This window comes from Sminthopsis crassicaudata, chromosome 4 (assembly GCF_048593235.1).
Source record: "Sminthopsis crassicaudata isolate SCR6 chromosome 4, ASM4859323v1, whole genome shotgun sequence".
Classification (NCBI taxonomy): domain Eukaryota; kingdom Metazoa; phylum Chordata; class Mammalia; order Dasyuromorphia; family Dasyuridae; genus Sminthopsis; species Sminthopsis crassicaudata.
In genome coordinates this window covers 414,758,831-414,770,917 of record NC_133620.1, presented here as the reverse complement: position 1 = coordinate 414,770,917, position 12,087 = coordinate 414,758,831, and the positions used below count along the sequence as shown (strand labels likewise).

Sequence of the window (12,087 nt, the reverse complement as noted above, 5' to 3'; positions counted from 1 at the left end):
GTGGAGGAAGATGAAGACTCAATAAAAGATAATCAATTTTACTATTTAAGAGGGTAACTGAAGAAATCACTTTCAGTAATGTCAAAAGACAGATGGCAAAGAGTTGAAGAGTAATAAAAAAGGAGGCAAAGAGTATAGACAGACCTTTTTTTAACCTCCAGGGTCACACAGCTAGGCAATGTTAAGTGTCTGAGATTAGATTTGACCTCAGGATTCCGACTTTGGTTTTCTATCCATTGTGCCACCTAGCTGCCCCTTAGACAGATTTTTAAAGAATTGACTAAGAAAGGAATGGAGATTTAGACTATTACTTTGAAAGCATGATGGAAGAGTTAATGAAAGGTTTGTATTTTTTTTGGCAGAGGTGAGGGGAAGGGGCGATGTTGCAGATGAGTTGGGCCACAATTTGTGAAGTATGAAATGAGATTATGTAATAAACTAGGTTAGGACTAACTTATAAAAAGATTTTAAATCCCCTTCCCCTTCTCCCCTGCCAAAAGAGTTTATATTTTTCCTAAAAGTTATAGAGAAATACTGGAGTTTATTGAATAATTTATTGAATTCAAATTAGGAAAAATAGTTTATCAGTTGGATTGGAGTAGGGCAAGACTTGAATTTGCCAATCCAAGTAGAAAGCTATTACAGTAGTCTTATGATAATATTGCAACATGGAAGTTTATGAACACTTGAACTAAAATGGTGATTGTGTGGTATAAAGAAGGGGGGTTGTAAAATATGCTTTTTGGGCTAGAAACAATGAGATTTTGACAACATTGGCTTTATGGAGTTAATAAAAGGAAGGCCTATAGATACTATGACTGCTCACTTGAATGAATGGAAGGATGCTGCTATCTGCATCTGAGGAACAACATATTTTTGGAGATCAACATGAAATATTTTATGCTGGAAACAACATAATTATTATCCAAATTACTTCTGACAATTTAGGGATTTTGAATAAGAGATTTCTCAAATATCGAAGAGTCTCAATAACTACTATCTTACTTTATAGTTAATTTTCTGTTTTCTCAAATTTTCTTTTCCAACACTGACTCATCTTCTCTATGCTAGCCCTTTTCTCATTTCTTTAATCTTAACTTGATCCTCTCTTCTTTTCCCTCTGGTACCATGAAAGCCACTTCTGGCTGCTTCTTCTTGCCTTCACCTGTTTCCCTTCTCTGCTTTATTTCCTACCCCACCCACTCACTCCACCCACCTCAATTTTACAGCACATTTCAAGGTACAATCAGTACCCTCCAAAAGCTAGCATCTCTTCAGGTATACAGTCATTATCTCTTTTGCAAACTCAATACAGAATGAAGCCAGTTAACTTAATTAGACCATGGTGGTAGTAAAATCCAAGGCCAGATTCCCATAAGAGACATTTAACTTTACTGAGCAAATAGCTGTATTCCATTGCCCACACATTGTACCTCTAACTAAACAAATGCTCTTGATCATAAAAATCAATATGTTAGTGATAGAATCAGAATCAACATCTCCATTTCCTGGCTTGGGGTTCAAAATTCTTTTCACTTTAAAGAGGAAATCAAAATAGAAAGAACTGGGTGACATACACATTATTACACTTTGGCTTAGTTGATGGAGCTAAAGTAGAAGATACCTCTTGAGAAGCACAGTGGTTTGGCAATTAGTACACTCAATAATTTTTTGATTGATTAATAATGAATAGATCTTTGGTCTTAGAGTCATGAAAGCCTACATTCAAATTCTATTTCTGATACTAGTTTCATGAACATTAACAAGTCATTCAACCTCGCTATGCCTAAGTTTCCTCATCTGTAAAACAGAGATAATATTTATAGTATCTGTCTTGTAGGGGTGTGAAGATAAAATAAAATAATGTATGTGAGGTATGATAAAAGTATCAGCTACTATTATTTCCTAACAGCAAAGAGTGCATTTTCTATTCTTGACTCTGTGATCTGTAGACAAAATCATGAACCGTTATTTAAGTTCAGAATCCAAAATTTCATAGTTGGAAGGAACCTCAACTGATATCTTATCCATATCTGAACAGGAATAGTTTTTTCTCTCTCTAGTCTCCTTGTTTTGTAAGAACTTAAAGTCCATTATTTCCTCCATTTTCTTTTTACTTGCTTCAGAGGCTGTTGAAACCTGTAATTTTTGACAAAGGAAAAAATAAATATTTTTGGATCAACTCCTGAATAGAATGCTTATTTTGTAGAAACTCCTTTATGCTATATGAATGAAGGACAAAATAATTAAGGGCCAATATACTAGAGCAAACTTAAACATTAAATGATTGTGTATTTGTTACTGATATTAAAGTCATAAAAAGGGAGAATATTAGGATACATTTTGTTGTGAAGGGGTAAAATATTTGTTTTTAAAGAAAAGCCAATAAAATGAATGTAGCTAAAATTATAAAGTACATAGAATTTGGGAAAACAGTCTTTGCAGCAAATTTCCCTTATAAAGATCTCATTTTTAACATATTTAGGGAACTGATTTAAATTTAAAGGAATAATAAATGGTCAAAAGATCTAGACAAGCAATTTTCAGAGAAAGAAATTATCAAATGCTATATGGAAAAAAAGTGCTCCAAATCACAATTATTTAGAGAAATACAAATGAAAGAACTTTTGTAGTTCTATCTCACACTCATCAAATTGGCAAAGCTGAAAAAAATGGAAAATGGCCAATGTGGAAAAACATGGGAAAGCAATCATTTTAATGTACTCTTGGTGGAATTGCAAATCAGCCCAGCCATTCTAGAAAACAGTTTGGATCTACATGGAAAAATTCCCCCAAATATGTATATCTTTTGATCCAGTGTTACAGGCATATTCATGAAAGAAAAAAATATAAGAATTCATATGTGAAAAAATTATTTAAGTAGATATTTTTTGTGGTATCAAAAGTTCTTATTCAAAAATTATGATATACCAATGTGATGGAATATAATGATATAATAGGAAGCTATGTGTTGCAAAGAGAAAAGTAAGTGTCTCAGTGGATGGAAAGCTGACCCTGAAACCAGGAAAGCTTGATTTCAAATCCAGCCTCAGATATTTATTAGTGGTATGAACCTGGGCAAATCACTTAAGCTTTCTTTGCTTTTATATTGGAGCAGAAAATGGCAAACCACTCCAGTGTTTTTGTTAGAAAATCCCATCGGCAACACGATCCATGGGGTCATTAAGAGTTGTATGCAATGAACAACTGAACAATAACAACAACAACTTGTTGCAATAGATAGCATATGGAGTTAGGAAGTAGCCCTGGAATAAACCTGAAACCAAGAAGACGAGTTCAAATGTAGCCTGAAGTACTTACTAGTTACCATGATCTAGTCACTTAACCTCTATTCACCTGAGTTTCCTCATTTGTAAAATGGGAATGTTAATAATAGGGTTGTTGTGAGGATCAAATAAGATAACATTTGTAAAATATTTATTTTATTGTAGATATTATATAAATACTAGCTACTATTTTTGTTATCATGGCTATTTATATTGTTATTTGGCATCTTTATTCCTTAAATTTTATCTGTAAAAATGGGAATAATAATAATAATAGTATCTCAAATCTCAGGGTTTTTTGAAGATAAAATGAGATTATATTTAAAAAAGTTTTAAAAACTTTAAAACACTAAATATATGCTAGCTAGATTATTATTGTTACTACTGCTGCTGTTGCTGCTTCTACTACTACTACTGTTACTATTATTACTACTACTACTACTACTACTACTATGACTGCTAGCACTATCACCACCACCACTGTTGCACCATAAGAAATTATGAAAAGGATGTTTTTAGAGAAACCTTAGTAGACTTGCAAAAATTGGTATACTTTATACCAATGTACAGAACCAAGAGAAAAATTCATACACTAGCAATACTATTTTGATGACAACTTGGAAAGACTCTAATAAATACAAGAGCTAACCAAGATACTAGAAGATTCATCATGAAACGTACACTCCATCTTCAGAAAATGTGCAATAATGTGCAATGGATTCATTTTGCAGAATAATATATATATATATATATATATATATATATATATATATATATATATATATTTTTTTTTTTTTTTTTTTTGGACATTGTCAATGAGTGAATTTGTTTTATTTAACTATGCATATTTGTTTCAAAGGATTTGTTATTTTTTCCCTTCCAATTGTGGGTGGGAAAGTGGGAGGGAGAAAAGATTTTTTAAAGTAAAAAATTACTTTAAAAAAAAAGAAAAGAAAAAGAATTTTCAGCTTTAATCTTCATAAAAATGAATGATATGATAAAAAAGAGACAGTGTTACATCGCAGATAAAAACAAAAAGGACTGGGAAGGAAACAGATCTGTATTAAAGTTAGGCTCTGACACATATGTATCCCATCTTTGTTCCTTGGAAAATCACTTAAACTTTTAATGCCACATGGAAATTCTTTAAGACCATACCATTTATAACGGCTGATAATCAACATCTGTAGAGGAAATTTCCTTACCAAGTAATTTCTATAGTATTGAAATTACAGGTTCCCACAAAAAAAACAAAACAAAACAAAACACATTAATCAGACATAGTAATATGATTTCTTGGGACATATGTGTATATAGGTATGTGTGTGTGTGTATGTATATATATATATATTATATATATATATATATATATATATATATTATATATATATATATATATATATATTATATATATATATATATATATACATACACACACACACATACCTATATACACAGACATACACACATATTTAATCTGACACATATATACTTATACATATACAATATCTCAAAAATCCTAGTGCAGTTTTAAGTTTTAAAAGTTACTATTAACATTTTAATAGTGCAGTTAATAATTTAAAACCTTAAAATTTCTCATACTTTTTGGAGACTAAGGTTTGCAAAAGGCCTCATATACATCATTATATTTAATCATCACAGTATTATTATATTCCCTGTTTTACAGACAATTAATTGAGGGTTAGAGAGGTTTAATGATTTGCCCATTATCATATAGCTAATAAGCATCCAGTTTTAGATTTGAACCTGGCTCTTTTTAAACTTCTAGTGCCCCATTCTTTCCCTTTTACTTCATGGCCTCTCAGTCTTTAGAATATAAATTTCATTAACAGCTACTCTTATTAAGTGTATTAATATTTTCTGGTGGACAAAACTTTCCATTTATTCACTCCATAAACAAAAATTGAGTTCCTATTATGTTCAATGCTTTGTGCTAAGTTCATCAGGAAATAATGGAAGGGAAGAAACATTAAGAATCTGCTATGTAGTAGGTACTATACTAAGACGTTTTTTACAAATCTTATCTCATTTGATCTTACTATAATCCAATGACAACCATCAGTGCTATTTTTTTTTTTTTCATTTTACAATCAAGACAAAAATACTTAAGTGACTGGCCCAGGGTCACAAAGCCAGTAGGTGTCTAAGGCTAAATTTGATTCTAGGTGTGGCGACCTGCCTTAGCACCCTGGGTACCTTAGAAGCAGCTGGAGTCAGGATAAGCAAGTCTTTATTCTTGGTCTTTAGTGGTAGAAATGAAGAAAGGGGACCACCTTGTGGTCTCCCTCACAGAAGTGACCCTGGCTACTCTCATTGCACCTCCTAGTCCCTCCCACAATTCTCTGTATACACCAAATGATTGGGCCAGCACAGGATAGGACAGAATATAAGCATATTCTTATAGAGTATTGTCCAATTGGTAATTAACTGCAAGTGCTCGATTGTCTGACCCCAGTGCATTGGCTCACAAGTTTCAGCTCTTCACACTAGGTCTTCCTGACTCTGGGCCTATCTACTGAGCCACCTAGCTCCTGTTCCCTCCTGATCTTCTGGGAACTAACAGTCTGGTAGTTGCACAAAGAAATAAGAGTTCAATGATACTTAGTGAAGTGAGCAGAACCAGGAGAACCTTATACACAGAAACAACAAAATTATGTGATGATAGACTTGGCTCTTCTTAGCAATGTTCAATTCAAGACAATTTCAATAGATTTGAGATGGAAAATGCAATCTGCATCCAGAAAGAGAACTAAATGTGGATGGAAGTATAGTTTTTTCACCTTTTTATTTGTTTGCTTTTTCTTTCTCATGTTTCCCCCTCCCCCATCCCGGTCTGATTTTTCTTATACAATGGAATGAATATGGAAATATCTTTAAAAGGATTGTTAAATATTATATCAGATTGCTTGTAATCCTCGGAAAGGAAAGAGGTAAGGAAGGGAGAAGGAAACAAAAGTTCAAGTCCTACAAAAATGAATGTTGAAAACTATCTTTATATGTACTGGAAAAATAAAATACTATTAGGAAAAAAGAGAAATAGAGTTCAAGGCAGATATTTGAGAGAGAGAAAGACAGAGAGACTGAGACAGAGAGACAGAGAGAGAGAGAAAAAAAAAGACACAGAGACAGATAGAGACAGAGACAGACAGAGAGAGATGGAGAGAGACAGAGAGAGAGAGAGAGAGAGAGAGAGAGAAGACAGAAGACAATGAAAACTGACCTATTTACCATCTTTGATGTGTTTGTCCGAAAATATGGGGAATCTTAAGAAGGTGCTTTAGAAAACAAAAACAAAACCAAAAACAAAACAGTTATTCTACCATCCCACCCCACATTTTCTAGGTAAAGAAACTAATGCCCAGAGAGTTGAAATGACTGCACAAGTTCACACATGCAGTAAGTAGCAGGGAAGGCAAAGTTCAAACTCATCTTTTCTGATTCTAAATTCAGTACCCTTTCTGTTATGCCACAGTGTATCCTAGAGTGAGAGAGCCTGAGTTCAAATTTTAATCCTGTCATATATCTTGTTGTAACTGCCCTCATCTTGTGACACTGAGAAAGTCACTTCACACTCCTGTGCCTCAGTTTCCTCAACTAGTAAATGAAAAGGATTAGATGTCCACTGAGGTCTCTTCAGTCTTATCTAAGAACCTTGGTCACTTTGATTCTTACATCATACTTGGACAAGAGAAGAAGTTACTTCACCATTGTATATATCTCTTCAGAGAGGTACTCCATCATTCCCTACTCCTGGAGTGTAGTTCATGTCCTTTAAAGGAAAGATTTGAGATCTACTTATCTTTCAAGGAGGTTAATGTACCAAGGATGAACTCAGACAATCTTCTATCCAATTTGGCTTCCTAAGATTAAGTAAATCATGTATCAACCTCTGTGGAGAGGCATAGGGTTGAATTTTCTTGACATCATCTGGTTTAGACTTAATCTATGCTTGTTTTTGTCCACATTTTGGGAAATTATGATACTTGGTTTCTATCTTAAGATACTTTGAAGAGCAATTTCAAACCATATGAGACACCATGTGAAGAGAGATCTTAAATTAAGATTCTTACTAACTTTCACATGGGATGCCTTTTTCATGTTTTCTTTAGGTTATTTAAAAAAAAATCTTGATCAAGGCTGAAGAAAAGTAAAGTAGTTGACATTTTTAATAAGGATTATAGGATTAAGGGTATAAAGTTGGAAAGAACTTCAAAGGTCGTCTTGTTCCATTTTCCTAAGATTAGAGACAAGAAAACTTAGGCTCAGGGCGTTTTAAATGATCTTTACCTGCCCAAGGTCAAAAAGTAGTAAGTGTCTAGGTAGATGCTTCAGATTCAGTGCTCTTTTCATCATATCACATGAGAAATAAGAGTAATTTTTATTTTTTAATCATTAAACTTTGGGAAAATTAACTTTGTCAAAGCATTATTAATCTCAAAAATTTGCCCTCCTTTTAAATATATAATTATTCACCCTCAAAGGGAAAAATGAATGCTATTTTCATTGTATAGAAATTCTATAACATTCTATAAGAGCTCATATTTATAAAGCATTGTATAGCCTACAGAACTTTTTCTTTATAATACTTCTGGGGTAGAACCTACCAATATTATATTCCCAATTTTGGGCAAAGTCAAACTGAAGCAAAGAGAAATAGGAAAAAAAACTGTTCAAAGAAGTCCAATTAATAAGTGATAGAGCCAAGGCTTGAAACCATATTTTCCAACTTGGACTCACTGTACTCCAGCACAGTTTTAAAGGGTTTTCCTTTATATGCTTTTTGTGTGAGAATGTATATACAGAATTATATCTTATGCTCAGATTTTGGGGGCATTCATGTATGAAGCTGAAACATCTATATAGATATTTTGCATAGTGTTGGCTTCTATATCTCTTGACATCTGAATGTCCTTAAAATAAAACATCTTCTAGCACTGACTGATATTAAATATTCTAGAGTTAACAGAGGGCATCAGAAGAGACCAAGATGAATGTATTAAACACTGGCTTCTTTTTTGGACATTTCTAAACACATTCAAATATATGGGGAAAGAATGATATTTTAAGATATTATTAATTGTCAAAACAAAATAACTCCTTACATATATGAGGTACTAACATGATGTTCATTGTATGTGAGTGTCAGAAGTAATGGATTTAGATATTCTGTGTATTTTCATTTTTGGTATACATTCATTAATAATATAAACTTCTTAGAAGCTTTTGGCAAGCACAAGAAAATATTTTATAAGACATTTCCCTGTTCTCCTTGTTCATCTCTCACTTTTTTCTAATGACAGTACCATTTCTGAAGTATTCAGCTAATAAATCCACATTAAAGTTTAAGCTCACTGTTCCAAATCAGCTCCAAATCATGGGAGTATCAGAATCATTCTATTGCTTCTTAACCCAGGACAAAATATAATAAATACTAAGGGAAAAAAAGTCATCGACCTTTACTGTGAGATGAAAATTATATTAGTACAGTATGTAGAGATTTTGGAACCTAAGCTAAGGAATAATAAAATATCTTCTGATAGTATCTGACTCAATCTATTTTTAATCTCATTTTCCACATCATGTATGGCTATCAAGCTGATGAGGTTTATCTGCAAAATGCTGCATTTGTAGTCAGAAGATGTGGGTTCAAATCCTAGCTTCTGCCACCTGCATCTTAGGGCCAGTCAGTTCCCCTCTAGGCCTCAGCTTTCTAGCTTATGAAATGAGGGTCTGGATCAGATGACAACTAAAATTCCTCTCAGCTGTATAGTATACATTTTTGACAAGACTTTTTGATATTCAACCAAATCAAGTAAATAGGACTAAAGAATTTTTGAGGGGGTGTGAGGTGGTGATAGAATCTAAGGGAATCAGGTGAATTAGATTATGCCTGAATTGAATGATTCATTCCTTTATTAGCTACAAATTATACAAATCACCAAAATAATGATGTTTTTGTTTGTCACTTCCAAAACAAACTTCAGTGCATACTGACAGTTGCAAAAAAGTCTGAAATCATTTCTCAGTTTGAAGGGAGTGATCATTCCTGATGTCTTGTATTTTTAAATGTAAAGCCTCCATGTTGGGCTAGATAGCCAAAGAAAGAAATTAATAATACAGGCACGTTTATTAGCATTTCTTTAAAGTAGCTGAGCTTGGATTACATAAAAGATATTTTCCATTTCTTTTCTCCCCAAAGAGTTAATCCAACAAGTCTTTTTGCCTGCACCAATTCTTAGCTATGATTTAATAAACCTTTTGCTCAAACATGTCTTCCTATTGCAATGAACCACAGTGCATGGAATCCCCTTAGCTGTCAGTCTCTCAAAACCTTCTATAAATTATTCCTCCTCTAAATTCTGCATTTTCAAGTGAAAAGTTAATTTCAAATCCTCCTACACGTCAACTGCCCTTCCATATAGCTTTTACTCTCTATAGAATGAATATGCATATATCAATCATTCAAAAGTCAGCTGATGTAATTTATTAGCATCATTTTCTCTATCGGAAAGGGGCAGTGGATTATTACCCAGATGGTGCAGACCCAATTTTAGAAGTAAACGTGAGCACCATCTTAATCAGGACATAAGAAAAGCTTAAAACAACAACAACAACAACAACAATAACAACAACAACACCCACGATCCAAATAAATCTGATACTATGCATTATTCAGCTACTGTACCCACATGGAACATACCTACTAACCCTTATGTACCCGCAATTCTGACTAGAGGAAAACAGGATCTTCTAGAATCCTAGATGCCTACTGAGTGGACGGAATGTACTTGAAATACTGGTATACTGACAGCTAGGAGGCATAGGTAAGGCTCTTAACAGACATGATCACCAACTGACTTAGCGGCTCTCTCACAACCCAGAGAAGTCTCCACTCACACAGGTATCCCTCCTATACAGGCCACCTCGGCTCGTGGAATCGAACACTCCCGAGTGTGCAGACATAGATACCCAGACTCTCTTATACAGAAATGGGAACGGAGGTAAACTCGCCCAGGCTAAGCCAGGCATCTGGTGGGGTGAGGGGGGCGGGGAGGCTCAAGCAGCCTTGCTTTCCGCCAGTGGACTTCAGCTCTGCGCTGTCCAAGTGCTGAATTCTATGGGCAGCTCTGCAATACGTTCTCTCCCTGGGCTGGAGATCTCCCCAGAGTCTGGGGCCCTTCACTCACCTCCACGAAATAAAAGCAAGGTAGTAAGGTGACGCTGTCCTTGGTCACTTTGCTCTTTGGCCTTTCCTTGGCCGACATGCCTGCCTTGGGCAAGGGTCGGGGGTCTTCTCCAGGGGGCGCCGAGCTGGAGGCACTTCCGAGGAGAGCTGCCGCCGCTGCTGCCTCTTTCAGCCGCCAGCGCCCGGCGCTGATGTCACATTCCCCCTGGACGCTTTGGGAGTCAGCGCGCTGCATGCATGCAGCAGCTTCCTCTCACCTCTCCCCACCCCCTCTTTGCAGCACTGCTGCCACAGGGCTGTCAGTTTCGAGCTGCAGGGTCCTTTCTGACCCCTTCTCTCCGTTCCCCAGTAAACTGTCCCCTCTTTGCTTCTCCTCTAGCACTTCCCGCCACCCACCTAACCTCCAAAGCTGTTGCTACAATGGCTCCTTCCCCTTCTCCCAGCTTCCCTCTCCCTCATCTCTCTCCAGCTCTAGCGATGCCAAAGCGCTTTACAGCATTTCTGAGGCTTGACGTCAAGAAACCTACTACTCCCAGAAAAAAAGGAGGGGAAGGACCCTGGTTTTTCTGCAGTAATAGAGCTGAGGGCTCTGGAGCTTATTCTCCCCTGAAGAATCAACATCTGTCACTCTAGGAACTCTATACTTGGCACTTTGAGCCTCAGAGGAAGAAAACTGCCTTGTCCTAATTCTCTTTCCCCAAAATTAAATCATGATTTCCATTCCTAGGAAAAAACCCCAAGAAATAATTACATTGGTTCCATCCACTACCCTCTTAATTAAATGTTTCTGTTGGGTGTCCATTACAGCATGGTCTAGTATTTATCATAAAGTAGTTCATTTTACTCAATGCCCAATCTCGTGCAGGTAAGACATGGAGTCTTGATTTGTGCAGATGACAGTGGTACTGGTCATAGTACTGCCGCTGGTGATGGTGGTGATGGTGAAGGAGGTTTTTGAAGGAAGGTATAGAAAACTAGATGATGACCATCATTGGGGTACCAAGGTTCTTTTTCCATATTTCTTCAGTCAATACTTTAGTGACAAGTCAAATAAATTTACCATAAAATAAAATATTAAATTCTTCAACTTGTTAGGGAGCATGGCTGGGTGAAGCGGTAGGTCAATTCTCCGAGAGCCTCCACAGCTGTGGATTGTGACACTTGAGGGAGTTGCTGGGCAGCCTTTACTAACACAGGTGTTGCTAGTGGACTGGGAATGAAATAAAGTGTAGGCAGGCAGAGGGAAGAGAAGAGAGGTCAAACAATGCAACTGTCTCTCAGTCTCCTTGTATCCTCCTCCTCCTCCTCCTCCTCCTCCTCCTCCTCCTCCTCCTCCTCCTCCTCCTCCTCCTCCTCCTCCTCTTCCTCCTCCTCCTCCTCCTCCTCCTCCTCCTCCTCCTCCTCCTCCTCCTCCTCCTCCTCCTCCTCCTCCTCCTCCTCCTCCTCCTCCTCCTCCTCCTCCTCCTCCTCCTCCTCTTACAGGAAGAGATCTATTCTGCAGGTCTGAGTTAGACCTCCAACAGCCACTGGCAGGTGGCTCTTGTATTCCAACATCAACTCTTGGTTGAAAATGTCCTATGTTCTAGAAGAAAA

At 36.2% G+C, this 12,087-nt stretch overlaps 1 protein-coding gene across 1 annotated transcript in view; it reads right to left on the bottom strand.

The window, feature by feature from the left end:
• Positions 1–10,982, bottom strand: part of PLPPR4 (phospholipid phosphatase related 4) — a 61,817-nt gene extending 50,835 nt beyond the window's left edge. Inside the window, exon 1 of the mRNA XM_074262765.1 lies at positions 10,496–10,982. Within this exon, the coding sequence (XP_074118866.1) occupies positions 10,496–10,729 (234 nt within the window). The 5' untranslated portion in view covers positions 10,730–10,982. The remainder of the gene's footprint in view (positions 1–10,495) is intronic.
• Positions 10,983–12,087: the final 1,105 nt, after the last annotated feature.